General features: G+C 40.2%; 2 protein-coding genes and 2 non-coding genes across 4 annotated transcripts; all 4 read right to left on the minus strand.

Annotated features, from left to right (window-relative positions):
- Positions 1–1,333: 1,333 nt before the first annotated feature.
- Positions 1,334–1,445, minus strand: mir10d (microRNA mir-10d). Its single transcript, NR_105405.1, has one exon. It is a non-coding gene; the product is annotated as a microRNA mir-10d (primary transcript).
- Positions 1,446–9,046: 7,601 nt separating this feature from the next.
- trnaq-cug (transfer RNA glutamine (anticodon CUG)) lies at positions 9,047–9,118 on the minus strand. The gene has a single exon. It is a non-coding gene; the product is annotated as a tRNA-Gln (tRNA).
- Positions 9,119–10,409: 1,291 nt separating this feature from the next.
- On the minus strand, positions 10,410–13,368 carry LOC101061255 (homeobox protein Hox-D9b). The gene is made up of 2 exons (XM_003963805.3): positions 12,732–13,368; positions 10,410–11,973 (listed from the first exon to the last, which is right to left on the minus strand). The coding sequence occupies exons 1-2, from the start codon at positions 13,366–13,368 to the stop codon at positions 11,729–11,731; spliced, it is 882 nt and encodes a 293-aa protein (XP_003963854.2). The 3' UTR covers positions 10,410–11,728.
- Positions 13,369–16,336: 2,968 nt separating this feature from the next.
- Positions 16,337–18,886, minus strand: LOC115249592 (homeobox protein Hox-D11b-like). Its single transcript, XM_029835356.1, has 3 exons — positions 18,691–18,886; positions 17,595–17,733; positions 16,337–16,941 (listed from the first exon to the last, which is right to left on the minus strand). The coding sequence occupies exons 1-3, from the start codon at positions 18,863–18,865 to the stop codon at positions 16,848–16,850; spliced, it is 408 nt and encodes a 135-aa protein (XP_029691216.1). The 5' UTR covers positions 18,866–18,886; the 3' UTR covers positions 16,337–16,847.
- Between the last annotated feature and the right edge of the window lie 920 nt (positions 18,887–19,806).

Genomic DNA, 19,806 nt, shown 5'->3' on the forward strand with positions numbered 1-19,806 from the left:
TAAAAGGTTCCCAGACAGTGACTAGTAGTAGGCTTTGTTAGGCCGGGGTCAGCTCGAGGTGTCCCGTTCAGCACCACCACCAACGCCACTTTAAATGGATCGAGGGGGAAAAAAATGCGTTTCTTGTCTTTAAAGTGAAAAAAGAGATGCCAGCGCGAAGAAAAATGCGATGAGAAATGAATTATTCTGGATATAAAATACAAAGAGATGACTGAGAATGTGTTCAATTTTAAGCCCTCACATGAAGGTAGACGTTCATACTCGTGACCTTCCTTCTGTTTTTCCAATAAGAAATTACGCTTTTTATCGAGCACAACAAACCACCTAAATGTCAGGGTCGGATCCACTTGGATTTCTTCTTACGTGCACAGGGATGCTGAGGGGCTGCTGTTGAGCCAAAAAGTGTAAATGTGATCCTACTTGATTGACCCAGCGCGCTAATAAACGCTCTAATAAACGCAAGCGAACGGGTGATTTGCTCGGACATTTTGGGAGGTCTCAGTCTCACAGATGTTGGAGACTTGGCGGGACGACAAAGTGCAAGTGAACTTCAGCTTCGGACTCGTATCTCATCTGATATGTAATCAGTTCAGTGGAGCACACAAGAAATAAGTGGATTTAGCCCCTAAATCAGTAATAAAATCGGTAAACGTCAGTATTATGACATTTGTGAAATGCCCTCTTTTGCATCAATGCAATATAATAACTTGAAAGTATTTATATCAATTTAAATGGTTATTGAAAATATGTCTGTGTGTTTTGGAAGAATTTTAACCCTTGGTCAGCTCTTAAAAAAAAACCTCTTCCATTGCTATTAAGATTTATCTATTGCCTACATTCTCTTACAAAAATGTTTACTGTAAATAAAACATAACAATTTGCAGTAGTTTCTGTTTTTTCTTTCTTTCTAGAAATAGATTATACAGAAAGAGAGGTACATTTAGCTTGATTGGATATATTCAGCAGAAGTCAAGAAAATACACAAATGTACAACCAAAACATTATCATCATGCTTTCTTGACACTCCTGAGTCAACCTGTGTATAGCTTTGACCTTTTGGTTATCCCAATCAGGGACAACAACATGTTTAATAACACTGACTCCAACCAGGGACGCAGCACGCCATGCTAATGTTAGCATTGGCTGCTTTATAAGATGCTATATGTCATTTTAATGTCAGCAGTGAAATGAAAAAGTCCCAGATTGTTCAGCTACAGTCAACAATTAAACAACCCCACAACTTGTTTGACAGTTTAATTCTACGGCTATAGTTGCAAATACAAGTGTTAAAGCCACCAAGCAAACCCCGCTGAGGTTCTGCAGCAGCATTTCATCAGTGATTATTCATCGCCCATAGACTCCCCTAGAACCCAATCTGTGATCAAGTCAGCTGCACACACATTCGGTTCTACAGGGTATTTATAGACGACGATCCACCTCACCGGCTGCTGCTGAGGACTTCTTGTGTTGTCACGTGATCGGCACATGCAGAGACTTACCACAGTTTTTATTGCAATCCTGTAAGGCACTTTTCATCCATTTGGGAGCGGTTAGGTTAATGCATTTCTGCGTGATTGAAAGTGCCGTTTGGTTTGCAGGAAGCTGCTTTTTAAAGTCAATATCTCATTAATGCAGGTGAATTAATTCTAATACAGGCGAGTAATCACTGCGAGCGAGCACGCAGTGAGAAAACTGGCAGCCTTGACAGTACAATAGGTGTAAAATCGGACCAGATCTAAAGACAAGAAGTTGTCTCATGAAAGAGCAAAGACAATTAATGATCATTTAGAACCAAGAGCACTAAAGTCTGAAAAAAGACTCTGAAGAATCTGAAGAAGCTAAAACAACACTTCCGTGCTTTCATGTCAACTTTAAATCCTCATTTTTGGGAAAGGCTTCTGGTTTGGTGATCCAGACTGGTCCACTGCAAATGTTGGCACATAAACCCATCTCACCTAGGAGCAAAAAGGACAATTTTATAAGCGCCCTAGCCCTGAAGACAACCTTGCTGCTAACAAACGGTCATAATTCATCATGTGGAGAAGCAAAAAAATTCCAACGGTGTTAGGTGTTGTCAAATGCAGGGTTCTATTTCCTTGCCTCGTTTCTCCATTCAAGGTCCATTTTGTCCAATTTTGTATTTCCCAACTAGGAATCCAGAAAGGTTTACGTTCAATGTGGAGGACACTAAAACGTCCTGCAAGGGGCTTTAGAAAAATAGCCCTTCAATCTCAGGCCAGTTCAGATCAGGTCAGTCATGTGATTATCAATGAGTCACAAAATGCTGGCCTTTCAAAAACAAGGAAACAATTAATATCCCTGTAGATTGTTTTGAGATACAGCCTCAAATACCAGGCACCAAATTTAAAATAACATTCCATTCACGCAAAATCACGAAATCTATCATTCTGGGACATTTTGGACTTGCATCTAAAATTATTAAACATTTAAAATCAATGCAGGACATTTTCACATTTCACTGATTAAATGCTTCAATCTCAGTCCTCTCACTTCTCTGCTTGCGCGAAACAAAAGCATTTTAAAGGTCAACCATTAATTGGAAACGTGTGAGTAATGAAGCATTTCAAACACCTTAAATCTATTCAGCGCAGAACTATTAATCCAAGCTAAAAAGAGGACTTTGACCTAAAACTTTCATTTTTCAGGATTATTCCAGCCTAGATTGTCCTTCTGAATGGGAGAATCATTAGCTCGCACCTTCTGAATGGGCCTCCATCTGAACTTTGTTGGACTCCTTCTGCCCTTTTTCACAGGCAACAACAGCGGCGGCAGCAGCGGCCGCGGCCGCGGCGGTGGAGGTGTTCGGCTGGTTGAAAGGACATTCTTCGGGAAGAATGTAGCCTAGCTGCCGGCAGGTCGCACCAGGGTCAATCAGAATCATTGACCGCTGCGTCACCGTTTCATTAGTCCTCGCGCTGGACAGGGCCACGCAGGGGCGCAGCTGAGGACCACGCAGAGTTCACGCGGCCTGCGGGAGCCGCGGGGTCCATTGTTCTACACCTACCTATAGATTGATTTATACCTGCCTTTTAGCTGAGTTCGTGCATGAAATATCAATTATTTCTTCTGAAAATCTGCCATTTGGGATTCAGGAGTCTTCAATACTGATGATCAGTAAACACGTTCTTGGATGTGGCTCTTTTATGGTTCGCTTGCCGGGCAGAGTTGCCTCTGTCTGTGGAATAAAGCCATTCAGATGTGTCTTTTTTTGTGGGGTCGTTTCACTTTTTCATCTTAGACAGGCTGACCGCCGGCTCACCCCTCCGCCCCCGGCCCTCTGCCGGGTCAAAGCCGAGCTGAGTGCAGCTTTAACCCGGTTTAGACATTAACTGCGACCTCCAGTCCCGCCTGGGAACCCGTATGTGTGCGGCTGAAGCCGACATCCAGCCGAAACATGGTGACGAAAAGGTCGACATAACTCTCAATATAAACTCAATTCGGCGTTACTTTTAAACGAAGCACATATTTCCTAAGCAATAAAGAATAAAGTGACTTTGACTTCATTTCAATACGCACCCGTTTAAATAAATGTTCCCTTTAAATAATAATAATAAATATAATTCAAAATCTATTCGCTAAAGAGGTAAAGCAAAATGTGTTTTTTTTTCAATTTGACAAGAATCCCGCTTTATCTTTGATAATTTTGGAAATATACTGAAATAAAACATAAATAACACAATAATTATATTAAAAAAGAAGTTATATGCCAATTCCTAATTGTGCGTGCACATCCCTTTGTACAACTGAAACATGCATATATCCCCTTCACAGACTGACGGAGATTTTCTGCGATTATAAAAGAGTAATAACCTGTGACGGTCATCAAAATGAGCCTTTGGTGCTACACTTTGGTGCAATCGTGCATTTATTAAAATAAAGAAATCGACTTCTCTTTTACATAAAACCCAGAGTTCACGCGTCCTTTGATTTAGTGAGGACCTATCGGTATTATTTCTTCTTACAGGTAATTAAAATGCGTTTGTTTTATCCTAGCGTTGAGCGTAGCTCTTTCACAAAATATATATCTTTTAGGAAAGGCCGTAAAATTTCAACCAGGAAAGACCGTTTTATCATTTTTAAGTGTGATCCCTTAATCGTATTAGAAAAAAGGTGTTTTTTCGACGTCAGACTTGTTAAAGAATCCCGATTCCTCTTTCATACACAACATCCTTTAAAAGCAGGGAAAATTAATGTTCGCGCTGAATTTACCGCCAAACTGTAACCTTTGAATGGTTTAACCGGATTAACTGTGGGACTACAGGTGGATCTCTGGAGCCGTGGACCACCTCACTCACTGGGTCCTTTGGGGCTCCCCAGAGCAGAGATCCAACACCCCCGCCCCCTGCCTCCCCCTTGCCCCTTACAGTCATAAGTTCATATCTGTGCCAAATATGAAAACACTTACTTGTTCTGCTCCGATCTCGCGTGAAATCACGAATGTCGGCTACTGTAAAATCCCACTGGAGAGAACGGAACTTTTTCTCTCCCCCCCTCACTGAAACATCTCCGTTGTTTTCTCTTAGAGCTTGTTGATTTCGGACAAATATCGGCTACCAATCCCATCTGGCCGCCTGTCGGCTATTCTGTCTGAGTTATATTTTGGGGCTTGTCAAAGCGCCGGCAATAAAACACACTTTATTACAGTCACGTGCTCACGTTTCCCCCCTCTCTGCTCCCACCCGCGTTCATAAATTATTAGGTTGTGCACCCAGAGTCACTGCATTTAATGGCGCCAAGAAGGGAAAAACATGTTTGTGTTCTTTATATGTTTAAGATACGGTTTTGCCCATTTCCTTGTGTTATTTGGTTTTAATATAAGTGTTTTATTTTTAAGTTTCTTATCTTAATGATATAACGCTTCCATGAATACTTGATTATGGATTTTCATTAACATCCTAAAACCAAACCCATGCGTAAAACTTGCATTTTGTGCGTAAAGGACCTCTTCAAGTTAAGATTTGCTTGGCAGTGCAGACGTTCCCTCCAAAAAACACACAGTGTTAATGCTGCTTAAATTTTTTCCGGATGTTTCAGGAATGTTTGAAGCATTTGTTTCCTGCTTTGATTTCCGTAAATGGGGAGCCATAAAACCATAAACCCAGTCTGTGAAAACAGACCGCGCATCAGCGTGTGTGCGCGGCTGCGGGTCACCTCTGCGGTTGCAGGCATTTGAGTGTCGGATCAGGTTTATAAACCAATATTTACATTTTTAAAAATGTATTAAATGTTTTTACAATGATTAAAAATTGGGTGTTATTACGTTACTATTGAAGGGATAAAATTATTTAATGATTATTTGCTCGTTTAGCAATGCTGCACCACTTTAGTTCTTTACCTTTGTTCAGCAAAAACTAAGCCCAAAATCCACGAATACGCGTCAGAACAATATCTTCCCTCTTTTTTTCATTGAACAGCGTCACCGCAGACCTAATTGAATCCAGGATTTATGGGCATCGGTTCGACGACCTTGCCTAATAGCGCCACCAAGCTGCTGGAGCATTATAATTGCCTCCAGAGCCAAAAGTCTCAGTAGCACTGCGCCAAGATGACGTATGTCGAGGTGCATTCAAGGTAAATGGGAGAATAAAGTTCCCTTGACCTCCGGTGGAAGGTACAGGGAAGCACGGTTGTTTTGCGCCACCTGGCGTTTAGAATATAAACTACAGTTGCAAATCAATACATTTTTTTTTCGGTTTTGTTGATATTGATGGGATAATGTAGCTGTTCCTTAAGCACGACAATCCTTTAGCAACAACAAAAAAGAACATTTTAAATTACATTTATTTAAAGAATGAACTAAGCTTTTATGTTTTTTCTTTGCTGTTGTTTTCCTCTGCTGGCTGTTAATGTTACTACAACCCCGACGTTTAACGTTTAAAGGTTAAAGGAACGTTTTAAATCTAGAATTATAAAATCTACTCAGCAGGAAATATATATCTTCTGTAGCATATTTTGTTTTTACCTGTAACAGATGATGATGACCAATGCTGTGTTGGTTCTGGAAGGCAAAGCATGCATAATATCTATTGTGCATAATAGTAGAACCGTGTTGCAAAATGCACGTTCTCTGCATCATGTCTCGAATCATTCTTCATTTTGCAGTTTTGAACTATCCAAATGAGACAAACCTTTGTTTTCTTGTTAAGCTTCCAGCAGGGATCCAGACTGGCTGAGATGTATTTATCTCTCTACCTCTGTTTCTGTCTGGTGGGGTTCTATCCCTCACATTTTATGTTGTTACCATTCGGTGTGTTAGAGCCTTCCCAATCTCCTTCTGTCCCTTTGTTTCTGTCCCACACAGACACACAGACCTGCTGCTGCTGCATTGCAGTGGGTTGTAAATATTGAGTGCCAGCTTGACTGAGCAGCACCATGTGAAATACTGTCTTTGTTTTCCTCCGTAGGGTGTGCCTTCATGCAAAGAAAGATAAAGAAATGTAAAATGTGGAAAAGGGGGATAACAACTGTCACTCTGTCTCTTTGTCTGTGTGACACTTAGGCGGCCCTCATAAAAAAAGATTTCCATTGAAAAACAGTGAATACTTTCCTTCTTTATCAGTCCATCTGTCAACTGTTTTCCTTTTTTGAGTGGAGGTAAAACAAAGTGAATTTGCCTAACAGATGAAAGTTTAGAAGACAGCAATAACAAATATGTACAAATTTATTTTTTTAAAAACGGTTCTGTCATCCTTTCAGGGAATGTTGAATGATGCCTTTCATGGCATAAAACAGTCACGTTTCTGAGTTGAAGAACACTTAAATCTGGGTGCAAGGGCTAAACACATAATCAAGTGCTTCATATTTTTGATATTTCAATAATATTCAGCTCAAATTCACATTTAATATTATTCCCATTTTCTTCAGGGAACCGTCCCTCATCACCATCATACTTTATGTTTCTATTGCCCTGAAAATCTGTGACTAACCGCTTAGCCTACTTTTTTGACAATTTCATCTGGCATTTACATGAGAACAATGTAATGAAAAGTACTTTTAATAGGTTTTAAAGACCATGTAAGACCATTTCCTGTTCTGCCAGTCTTCCCTGGGAAGCTGTGTTAGGTGTCAGAGTGTGTTGGTACCTGATGTGAGCAGCCTGCTGGACTCCATCTTCCTCCTCTTCCTCCTGCCAACATTCCCAAAGACAGCACAATAATGAGCACAGCGGGTAGAAACGAGCCAGACAATTAATAGGTTTAAAAATGGAGAGAAAGCATTGGAGATGCGTCAACGTACCATGTCTTTCGCGGATGAATGCCATTATTTCAGCTTTTTTAGGTCGGGGGGGGGAGGGGGTGAAAGTGGGGGGAGATTAATTTTTGCAACATTTTATTCTCATTCATGTTAAACATATTCTGTTGGTGCATCGTTCAATCTGTAATTAATATGACCATTAAAAGCCGGGTTTCAGAGGTTTTGTGAGAATCCTCAAGCGAAAATGTGAAGATAGCGTCCATCGTGGCGCGCGGGGATCTGGAGACAGCGGTGGCGCGTGAGGTAACGCTGGCAGCACGCGCACACATGACCGCTCGTGTCCAATGGTCGCGAGATTCGGCTCGTAAACCGGTTTTATGACCCCTGTGTATATGTCTGTGTGTGTGTGTGTGTGTGTGTGTGTGTGTAAATCACACGGACGGAAAGGAGAATTAGATGCAGCTGCGGCCAGGAGCTCATTTTCAAAGAGCTGTAGGATATTTTCGGACAAAGTCAAGCAGAAATGGCAACTCAGAGGTGTGTTTCACATTATATTCCACCTGGTGCATTGAAATTGGAAAGAAACCCCCCCCCCCCACCGACTCTGGAAAATATTGCTATAAATGTTGCTGCATATTTCGGCGGCACCTCCTCAGAAACAACCCATAATACAAAAGCGTCACGACTATATTCCTCTTTTTTTGACGACTGAAACAGTTTAAACAGTCGCAGCCAACAGATCACTTAAATTGTTGAGTGTCAAACATTCCAGACAAGCCTTCACATCCAGCCAAGGATTTAAAAACACAATTGTTTCGTTATTGTTCTAATGTATTTGGGTGTTTGGGAGAGCTGCGCGATGTGGGCGGTAAATGTAAAAATTCTTATACACTCTAAAAATAGTAAAATGAATAAATACTTTTTATATGAGTAAAATTGAACAGTCTCCCACTCTTGTCTGTTTAGATAATATAAAGATGTGTTTTATCCCCTATAACTCATGGTAGTTATTAGATTATTTTTGTTTTTCCATTCAAAACACACAAGACGACTATTGAAAAATGTATTTCTAATGCTGACGCCTTTTATTCAAATTAGCCTTAAGATTGCTAGACCTTATGAATCTGTTAAAGGGCGAAATAACTAGTTTCAGTCTCGATAATTGGAGAACAACTTCAGACCAAATCTTTATTAAAAAAGACCGATTAAACTTGTAATAACAATACAAATATTTGACCACTTGGGGGCAGAAGACACACAAACAAAGTCAAATTAACTCACCGTGACAATTCTTATTAATCCTAATTTTAAAAAAAAAGAAGTCTTGTTTGTCTTGATGATTTTTTTATATTGAGATTCTTTCTTTAAAGTATATGACTCTATTTCAGCCCGACAAAAAAATACGTGATACGTTTTAAGCTACAAAGACAGTTTTTAGATAACTATTAATAAGACAAGCACGTTACTAAATAATTTCCTCTGAAACAAAACTCGACCGAATGTACAAATGTAGTGGTTTTGACTATTATTTGACCTTCCATTTTTATTGTATCGTTTTTTTCTTTGAAGACATATTTTCAAAACTAATATAGATGAAGAGATCCTTGCATTTGAAATAATGATCTAAAACATGCATTTAAAAAGGTAAAGATGAACTAGATGTATGGAGGGGAAGCTCATCCTTAGCACCCGAGCTTCAAAATCAAATATTTAAATATGTGAAAAATCCTAATCTGGAAAAGGACAAACCTGCACCCACCTATAAGCGCCCATATTTTTTGCAATTAAGAACATTGTGTTGTATAAAGACAAGCTTGTGAGGAAAATAAGAAGGTTCTACTGAGATTTGAACTCAGATCGCTGGATTCAGAGTCCAGAGTGCTAACCATTACACCATAGAACCGTGCGTAACGCCGCCACACCAGCCAAGTAGGTGACTCCATCTTGTGGTCGGGGTAGTTATTGCACACATTTTGGGCAGTGATATATTGTCCGCTGCCGGCGATATTTGTCTAAGAAAAAAATAATTAGACAATTTATATGTGTATACGCTTTAAAGTTTTGATACAGTCAGATATATCCTTCCTATTTTTAAAGTTAACATCTAACTATTTCATTTACTTTGTTAATTGTCTCATATTTGTGATGAACATTGTTATGAACTGAGTATTATTCGTTCTGATTGTTGTGTTTGAGCTCCTATTGTAGAATATCCTCTTATATCCATCACTGCAGCTTCTTATATGAGCTATTTTGACAGTGAACCATGACCTAAAAAGAACAAAGATGACGTTCTTGTGCTGCATCTCTGTGGAATCGTTTCACTTCCCTCTTTAATTGTGGTGGGAATATAATTACTCAATCAAGAATGTGCAAATTAATTAAAGTATTTTCAATTTTCAATTGTGGTTGTTACATCATTTCTTGAGAACAGGAAGAGTTTTCTTTGTTGTAAATGTAAATGCAGTATTAGCTTTATTAAAACAACGTATTATAGGTTTAAACATTCATTTTAGCAATACCTATGGTATTTTTATAATCCTTAATCTTCTATATTGGAAAATTGTAAGATATTAGATAGATAGTTCGATTTTAGGCTAAACGGCTTAGAGTTTGTGTTTCTTTTGAATTTTCTTTGTAATAATTGTACATAAAATGCTTTCAGTTCCCTTCCTTTCCCCCTGACAATTAAGGCCATTGAAATCCTTTATGATTTGGTCTGAAACAGGCTGTCTGGTCTGGTCCCATCAATGACTTTAACATTTAAAAAGACAGACGAAGCTCAGGCAGGAAGTTGTGTCCAATAAAACCATATAGTTGCGCGATGCTGTCTGGTCTAAATGACTTTATTGCGCCTCTCCGCTTTCTGCTTGTGTGTGTTAAGAGTGTGGGGAAAGTCACGTTTATTCCCCAAATGCATGCTGTTGCTTTATGACCCTGCAGTAGGAAGGCGCAGATTATGACCGCAATAAATGAGGCAACCAAACAAGGAGCTGACTTTGACGAAAAAAGGAGCAGAATTCCCAGAATTTTACACACACACACACACACACACACACACACACACACACACACACACACACACACACACACACACACACACACACACACACACACACGCATACAAGAGCCTCATCTCATGAAATGAGTATATAATAAAATTTAAAAAATAATTCGAAAAAGCAGGAACGAAATTAACAATGACACAAAGATTTTATTGGGATCAGGTTGATGATAAAACACCTCACAAGCAGCATTTCCCCAGGTGGGGGTCTGACAGTTCAGTCACGTGAGCTATAGGCTAACATAGCCTGTTAAATCCTGACGGAACACATTCAAAGACTTAAATACGTTCGATATTGCGTTTGCAGAGGTAATAGAGGTGTGTGTGTGTGTGTGTGTGTGTGTGTGTGTGTGTGTGTATGTGTGTGTGCGTGTGTGATATTATTTATATAATAATAAATGAGCATTTGTAACACACAGAACAGGCTATAACAACAACAATAGCAACAACAACAACGGCGACGAATATCCTCGGTACATAATCGGAATATAAAAAAATAGCAAAATAAAGAAAACAAGTCCATTATATCTCGGTTTATAGAGTGCTCTTGAATCGGCCTGTTTTTCTAGCTTCTTTCAATGTTTAATCGGAATAAATGCTGATCTTGAATGCATTTAAGCAAAACATCCAACGACATCTCTCCAGTTTCTGAATGGATATATTCTTTTTTTTGGATGACATCATGACACAGGCCTACCCAGGTCGATTACTCCTGGTCACAATCTAGCAATACAAAAGCAAATTATTACAAAACACAAATAAAACACTTTTCTCATAAATAACATGCCCATAAAAGTGCTCGCGAAGCAGCACCTTTAAATAGATTTTTTTTAAAAATCAGTTTAACATATTGGAAATTCACATTTGTGTGCGTGATCTCTGCGGATTCCATGTCAAAATAGCACTTTCAAATTCGGCCTGTGCGAAGCAGAAACTAAAGCATTTCAAACCAATGACATAAACTTTTGTATTTTAAAATAAATCTGGCCAGGTTTTTCTTATTTTTAGGCACTTATTCTAGGTTTGAGGCGTCATTTTGTTATTTATTTATTTTATCTATAGACTAGCTTCACAGAGAATAACAGACAGGTGCTCAGACATGAGATCAGGCTCATCTGGCACACCGAGCGCAGCTTTTATGAGGACACTTTGCATTTTGGCAGAGAGTTCAGGAAATTTATGTGAAGTCAACTATGCGCCAGTAAACTTGGACACATGAGGTACGAGCTTAGCAAAAACAGATGTGTTTTTTAAAATAAAAAATAAAATAAAAAGCAGTAAAGCCGTCGATACAACTACGATTCTAACTATTTCCTTTTAAATGGCGCGTTCTTTTATTTACACTTCCGGTTGGATGCTCTGTCTTCCACATGCAGATGGAGGATTTCTACACCGACAATAAAAAAAGATGACGCAGAGGAGGGCAGAGGTGTTGGGCTCGACGGAGCCTCATTGGTTCACACTCCTCCTGTCCCGCATCATCAGCTTCTTCATCTTCATCCGCCTGTTCTGGAACCAGATTTTAACCTGCCGCTCGGTCAGATTTAAGAGTCCCGCTACCTCCAGCCGCCGATCCCTGGTCAGGTACATGTTGTACAGGAACTCCTTCTCCAGCTCCAGGGTCTGGTGTTTGGTGTAAGGACACCTTTTCTTCCGGGTGGACTTTGCGTGGATCCAACTCACTGATGGATTCTCTGCAGTGATGGAAAAAAAAAAACTGATTCCGCAAAACTGAAAAAAACAAAGATCCGGAAGACATTTTATGAGCCTGCAACTTTTGGATCATTAGAAAGGGAAACACGTTTTAACCACAGCTAGGACCTTATTCGTTTCCGTTTTATATTCATGCTCAGATTTAGTTATAAATTGTTGCACCAAGCACGCCACTAACTTCACGCCTAATTAAAATAAATGTAGGGTCTTCTATCATTTACCTATTTGACTCAAATATCTTTAAGTTCTTGTTATTAAAGAAAACGGCGTTAATAAGGGGTTCCTTCTCAGTTCTGTTTAAATCCACTGAAATTGTTGTTTATGGTTAAACAGAAGTAACTGAAAATAACAACTGAAACCAGTCACTAATTGATTTTTTATGATCTTGAACTTTCTTCGGGTGCCATTTCCCCCTAAAAAGCTTACCATCTTATAAAGTAAATAACAGGGGAAAACTTTCTGGAAGAATTCAATTTTCTTCCAGAAATGCTGCATTTTCTTTCTCGACAAACTGAATAACAGCAACAGCAGCTTAATTATAATAATGGACAATAAAGTTTTATATTTTACCGTTTACACGACATTTATAGGGCTATAAAAGTCACAGACACTTGCTTAGCCCACGTTCTTCCTCTCCTCTCTGTCCAACACACACACACACACACACACACACACACACACACACACACACACACACACACACACACACACAAATAAACATTCTTCAGTCGATTTTTACCAGCGTTCGTCTGCGTTTTTCTCTCCTCGCCGTCTTTCTTGCGCTCCGGCTTCTTCTTCGGTTCCTCGGCGGCTCCCAGCCGTTCCAGGACCACCTCTGTCGGTCTGTCGAAGCTGGAATCCGCGGGGCTGTCATGTGGGGCCGGTGAATTCTCTGGTTTCACGTCGTCGAAGGTCTGTCTGGGACTGGGGAGGCCGGTCTGAGGGGGGACGCACGCCTGGAACTCCTCAGACACATGAGAAAGATTTACCTCCGGGGCCGGAGCTCCTTCCCAGCTGCGGACGAATCTGCTCTCGCTCGCCGCGGAAGATGCGACGTGCTCGGTGTGGGTCTGCGTCTGGGGGCCGTAGTAGGGGTGGTGGTGACTCAGAAAGTGATGTGTTTGGAAATGGCTCGGGGTGGAATGCAGCTGCGGAGAGGACGATGAGGTGGGATTCGCGGTGTTTGTCCAAGAGGAAAATCCATTCAGGCTCGTTTGCTTATTGGATAAATGTGAAAAATCAGGAATGTGTGAGCCGGTGGTCCCATCCTCTTCCTCTGATCCTCGGACTGGTTTTGCGCATCCGACCGACGAACCCTGCAAGCCTCCCGGGATAAAATGCGCACCATACGGCTCATCAGTCTGCAGCCCCATCATGGAATAATAATTCGTTAGCGACATGTTTATTTTATTATTCCAATAAAACGACACTTAAGTGTAACTGTAAAATGTTAGAGGGGCTGGTATAGTGGCTTCCATCCTCCCTTAAAATGGTAGTATTTTTTTCCTGCCCGTACCTTCTTCATGGCTGCCCATTGGTCACAATGTGGATCACATGGTTAGACCTTATTTACCCAGTGTAGGAGATAAATCAAGTGGATTCTTTTGCTCAGAAATGTGATGGTCCCGGAATGCTGCCAAATGGGTCCGAGCATAGGCGAGAAGTCAAAATTGGGCTTTTAAAGTCTTTACAAGCAGAATAAAAGGTAGCAGGTAGCACTTTACAACTTGTTTGAAGGTTGTGCTCTCTACTCTCTCTCTCTCTCTTTCTCTCTCTCTCTCTTTCCCTCTCTCTCTCTTTGTGTGTGTGTTCGTGTGTGTGGAAGAGAAGGGCTTTTCTTTGTCTAATGTTCCTTGATCTTGAGCTTTCATTCAGAATTACATATGGATTATTCCGTTTCCTCTATTAAAACGCACTTTCATATATTTTAAGCAACATTGTCGCTTTTGATTTCTCAAAATTCAACTGGCAAATCTGTGTGGAGCAGGTCCTGAAGAACTTTAACCTTTGAAATTGGTCTGATATACTTGAATGTGATGGGTTCGTTGTTTTGTTTTTTAATTTGGGGGAAAAACAAGAACTACTGAAGGAAGTGGTATTTTTCCAAATATATTAAATTTGAGTAAAACACTGCAAGAGTAATTTCTAATTGTGTGTGGACGTGTTGTCCCACTGGCTGGAGGGGAATAAAGAGATTTGTTGGTGTGTGCATAGCACCTTTTCTAGCACTTCTGTAAATTTCCCATTAGAATCTGGAAAGTCTTTTATTATTAGCATCAGGCACATTAATTGATGGTGAATGCAAGTTTGCTCTGATGACACTTCATTTCAATTCAGCACACAGTTTAATGCATCACTGAATTCACCCTAAATTCAGAGTTTCTTTTTTTGGTCTGAACCCTAAATCAGTTCACAGCCCATCAGTGTTCCACCCTCATGTGTTGCTGCATTGCTACAGTGTCTGGTGTTACGAGGTGCGTTTCCCGTGTGTTAGCTGCATTATGCAGATAAAAAGTATCGCAACCGATGCTTTCTTTCTGGTTTGCTGACTGTTTTGGCGCTCACATGCTCACTGGAAAGTGGTCCGACTGTGTGTAGGTTCTGACCCCTGCGGTCAATGAAACGTATAACCTGAAGCAGGACAGCCCTGTTTTTGTTTGGAGACGTGGTATGAAAGCGAATAAATCTGTTTCTGAATGTGAAGGCTGCTCAGATTCTGTAACTAAATGTGTATCGGGCATCAGTGCTTTCTTTTTAACCTTTAAATAAAGTTACACCTGACCACCCTCAACACATCACTGAGACAATGTTCACTTTACATTATTGGTAATAAATGCCTATTTTAGCATTGTTCACTTGGGTGAAATAGCATGTTATGCACGGGAGATGTGATTTTGCATCCCACAATGTCAGAAAATAGTCATTTGAGATTCAGCCCTGGTCTGCCTGGGAAATTGTTATTGATTTCAGGCTCTTGCACAAACATGGTGTCCTCTAACAATGGGATGAGGCCAAAAAACGAGGTGGTGTTTTATAAACCAGTCACGTGCAGGCGTCTCCATGAATCCAGATACTATTTTACTGCATGGGCTGATGATGGAATCAGCAGACATTTAGAAAGGGATTTGCAGAGCGCCACAATACAAAATGGAGTTAACATGACTAAAAAACAGGTCTGTGGTTTCCTTTTTCTTATCACGTCCTGCTTAACCAACATCAAAAAAGGGCTGCAGCATCAACCTGCACTTACAAACCATGTGTGCAGACAAGATGGCAGACGTTGTTGCATCAATGATCAGCCACAGTTAAAAGCTTAAAGATTGCGTTTAGACTTGTTTGAATCCAAGTTTGAAATCTTTACACCAGGGTTCCAACTATTGCAAGGTCCCAAATGATGGGATTAGAATTTCAGTAACTATTGTGAAAACAGCTTTGCAGGGTCAAACTGATGACCATTACTCAAAATAATGAAGTTTAAATGTTCAACTGTGCAACCAAAGGGGGGAAAAAAAGAGGTTCAATTTAATCAGATTTGCTCCCATATAATGCACTGCACTGATACATTGCTGTTCAACTGCTCCAAAATTAATTCTCTTTTATCAAATTAGGATTTAGAATGAACATTTCAGTGGTAGTGTGTTGGCAAAAGGGTTCAGCATTTTTCCAGCCGAGTTTATTGTAGGTCATTAGGTTGAATGCCTCTAGTTTCAACCTCTCCTTTCATCTCGAAGTCACACACTAATGCACAGTCTCTGTCCCTCACCCACACACACACACACACACACACACATATACACACACACACACACGCAGATTGAGTGGATGTGTGAGACAAAGAGAGAGACAGCAGACTGTCTGTATTGCCCCAATAAAAGTCACTGGGTTGAGGAAATGGTGGCTGTGACTGTGTTGCGGTTCAAGGTTCATCTGCAGCCTTGGACTCAGTGTTTTCCTTCTGTCCATTTGCTTTGAATCAACAGCAGTGGAGAGCAGAGAGAACAAATCAAAGTTGTTGATGTATTTATTTCCGTATCCCCCTCCATTGCCATCCATTGTTGTGGATTTGTATGTAGAAGTTTTTTTTCTTTTTTTTGTAACAAATAATATGACAAAAAAGTGAGCCTGAGTTTATTTGTGTTGCTGAAATGACAAATGACAAATGACATGTATTTTATTAGGAAAATATCACAAATTATGGTGTGGATGATTCAAGACAACAGATTTGGTCAATCAAAATTAGCTTGAAAAAAGAAAAGTCCCAACAATTGAGATTACTTATATTTGACAATATAAAATGTGCAGTAATAAAAGGATATTAAATAACAGAATCAGTCTGGTCACATGTGATTAAAAAACACACTTTATTGTGTTGTATGAGAAAATTAAGAGTATAAATTTCTGATACAAATGGGACATCCGGATCAAATTATATCATTACTTGAATTCACTGCATTAAAACAATATTCAGCCATAAAGCACCACCTTTTGAAATACTTGATTAAATTATTGCGAGACAAATATGAGATCAGATTTGATTTTGTGCAGATTACTACATTTCTTGCCAACATTAAGGAAAAATAAATAGCATTCGTATTTGTGTATCTTTCTTTAAAGCCACGATTCAACAGTTACTATTCATAGAAGGGGCCTGAGGCAGGAAGAAGAATAATCTTCAGAGACTGGAATCACATGACCTCAGAGGAAAATATGCATCCTAAATTCAAAAAAAGAAGCTATTGTTTAAAGGATGTTTTAAAATGTTGCACATGCACATGTTATTAACATTTTTGTTACTGTTATCGCAGTTTGTGCTTGACCTTGAAATGACATCCGGTCCATTTTCCTCTGTCCCTCGTCAAAACTGGTGGTATGCTGTGTAATACTGAAGCATCTCTCGTTTCAGCTTCTTCTCTTTCATCCTCCTGTTCTGGAACCAGATCTTCACCTGCCTGAGCCGAAAACAAAAGAACATACGGGTGTTTTTGTTTGTAGGTGTTGACATTTCATGAGAAATATCTTAGAGACACTCTCCATATGACAATATGCAGCTGACATTGACCAACTATCTTCACCTACAGTAACAGTGTTTCAGCCAGAAATATTCTTATGGTTCTTATTTTGCGCTATCACACACTGATACCTTTGATATTCCTGCACACCACAGGTTTGCGTCGTCTATGCTGAAGTTATTTTGTTAAGAATAAGCCTGACATTGCACATAAAACCCAGTTTAGACACACTTGTGTGTTGTGCATTTCACTGGCCATGACAATTTGACACAGTGGCAAGATGAAATGTAACAAGTGAGGACAATCTCGCTTCCAGGAATTCTGATGGAGGGACTTTTTTCTCCTTTTTCATATGGCACTTTCTTGTGATTTCCTGTTCAGATGGGTTATGCATACAGCATGGGCATGTGCCTGATAAATATGACTGTGTGGCCTTAAGCATTAATGCAGTGTTTAAGCTGGACTTTCTGTGGTTGAAATTCTTCTGCTTGAATCTCACTTCACCATGAATTCTTCATCCTGCCACTAGAAATTACCTGTAAAATAATGGTTAAGTAAAAAAAGAATCCTGATTGAGAGGATTATTAACACACCGATCTGTGAGACGCAGAAGGTGAGACAACTGCATGCGCCTGTCCTTGTTGATGTAAATGTTGAATAAGAACTCTCTCTCCAGCTCTATGATCTGTTGTTTGGAATAGGGACACCGCTTCTTTCTCCTTGTACAAGGTTCTGCAGAGACACAGAAGAGCTCAATCAGATGTAGCGATGGATTATAATTCTTTAAATCACATTACTGATGTGTCAGGCGTTTATATAGTCTAATCTGGCTGCGTTTGGTTTTAATGTCACAATTACTGATGGATTTAGATGCTTTTGATGCCACTTTTTAATATGAAAAATCAATCACATCTCTTTTGCACAAGTGTGTCATACACAGGAATGAAATTCTCTGGCAGAAAAGGCCTTCAGTCTCTATAGCAACATTACATTGACAAAGAAGGCAGCAGCATGTTGGGGAGATGCTTTGCTACAGAAGAGACTCAAACAGATGATTTTATCAGAAAGAAAAATTACGTAAATCAATGAATAAAGCACTACCATGTCCTTTAAATCAACAGAAAAAATGTACATGTAGATAGATAGATAGATAGATAGATAGATAGATAGATAGATAGATAGATAGATAGATAGATAGATAGATAGATAGATAGATAGATAGATAGATAGATAGTTAGTTTCTCATTCAGTGTCTTCAAACATGCCATAATCTTCATGGGGCTCATGTTCACATTAGAAATACTCACATGCATCACTTTAACTTGAACCTAACTGACACATTTTCTTTTTCATATGGAATACAAGCAGGTCAAGCATGTGACCTTTGGATTAGCCACTGTCAGTCAGCATGCAACAAAAATAAAAATATCCCAGTCCATGTTTAAATGCACAAAACAATTACATTAACAAAATACACATAAAAAAATACATTTGACAATGCAGTAATCAATACATTTCATTTAGAATATTAGTAATTGCTCACAATGTCAAGATTTACTTTTGAATCCACTCTTGTTGGGACCCACTCTCACACTGAAATCAGGCCACGATACACCACGATAATTATGTTAAATGTCTTTGCTACATACGGAAACGCACGCTATTACAACAGGGTTTTGAAAGACTTACTCTGTGCTTGACTTTCTCCACAGCCGCCGGATGAATGCGCGTCCTCCTTCTCCTCCGGAGCTTCCACCGAGTCTGTCCCCGCCCTCTCCTCGCTGCTCTCCCCGTCAGGACTCCTCAGCCACTCGGCAGGATCCACCTGCCCCGGTCGGATGCCAGGTGTGATTCTCTCCTTCATCCCCTCTGCAGCATAGTCGAAAAACTGGTCGAAACCCGGCGGCAAGACCCTGTTCCGTCCATCATGGAAGAAGAGCTGTGAGTCCGAGCCGAACGCCGAGTACCTGCCGAGGAGAGCCCGCGGCTCCGCGGGGAATCCGCGTTGAAAGTGCGGACCGGATGGCGCGTAAAGGAAGCGGTCGCTGGGGTTGAAAATCACCCCAGACGGCGAAGGCAGGCCTTGGTGATCCTGTGGAAAGTCGAAGCATGTCGGGGAGGCGATGGGACCGTTCGTCGGGTAGGGATTCCATTCCCACGGGGGTCGGTACTGATGCCGCGGTTCATGGTCGCAGAGGCTCCGGTGCTCCAGCCTCCGTCCCGACGCGCTGCTGTGCTCCGCTAAAAAGGGCGAAGTTAGAGGACTAGTCTTAGAAGGATAGCTGAAGCTCGATGAAAACATGGATAACAATTTTTTAAAAAAGGTTTCTAAAATGACAGAAAACAATGAGAACAACCAGAACGTTGGTTCCACTCGTTCTACTCGGGCGCCGCAATTGAGTTCTTAATGTACTGGCGTTAATAGAATAATAACCGGAACAATCTTGCTCTGCATCGTGATCTAGCCCCTGAAGGTGAAAAGAAAAATAACTTTGACAATAAACCACTGATTCTGCCCTGAAAGCATGATGAAATCACTCGTCAAAGTCCTCTGGAAAGTGGGAAATTAATACTGCCGAGTTTGACCTTGAGTCTGAATCGAGTCTGCTGAGTGCAATTAACTACATTCACGCTGCATGGGCTGTACTGTTTTGTCATATCAGAGGATATTAATTTTAAAGTGAGTTATGTTATACCCCTCCATAACTACAACTAGAACACTGTAGCCATACCTTTAATTAAAACAATTAAAGGCTTCAACATAAAATTTAATGATACTCTCTTACTTTGGTTTGGATGGATCCC

Source organism: Takifugu rubripes, chromosome 4, assembly GCF_901000725.2.
Source record: "Takifugu rubripes chromosome 4, fTakRub1.2, whole genome shotgun sequence".
NCBI classification, from domain to species: Eukaryota; Metazoa; Chordata; class Actinopteri; order Tetraodontiformes; family Tetraodontidae; genus Takifugu; species Takifugu rubripes.

Coding starts and splice junctions, on each gene's coding strand:
- LOC101061255 (XM_003963805.3), bottom strand. CDS start 13,368: ATGATGGGGCTGCAGACTGATGAGCCGTATGGTGCGCATTTTATCCCG. Junction 11,974..12,731: donor AAAAACGCAGACGAACGCTG/GTAAAAATCGAC, acceptor CCATCACTGCAG/AGAATCCATCAGTGAGTTGG.
- LOC115249592 (XM_029835356.1), bottom strand. CDS start 18,865: ATGAAGGAGAGAATCACACCTGGCATCCGACCGGGGCAGGTGGATCCT. Junction 17,734..18,690: donor TGGAGAAAGTCAAGCACAGA/GTAAGTCTTTCA, acceptor GTGTCTCTGCAG/AACCTTGTACAAGGAGAAAG. Junction 16,942..17,594: donor CTTCTGCGTCTCACAGATCG/GTGTGTTAATAA, acceptor TTTTCGGCTCAG/GCAGGTGAAGATCTGGTTCC.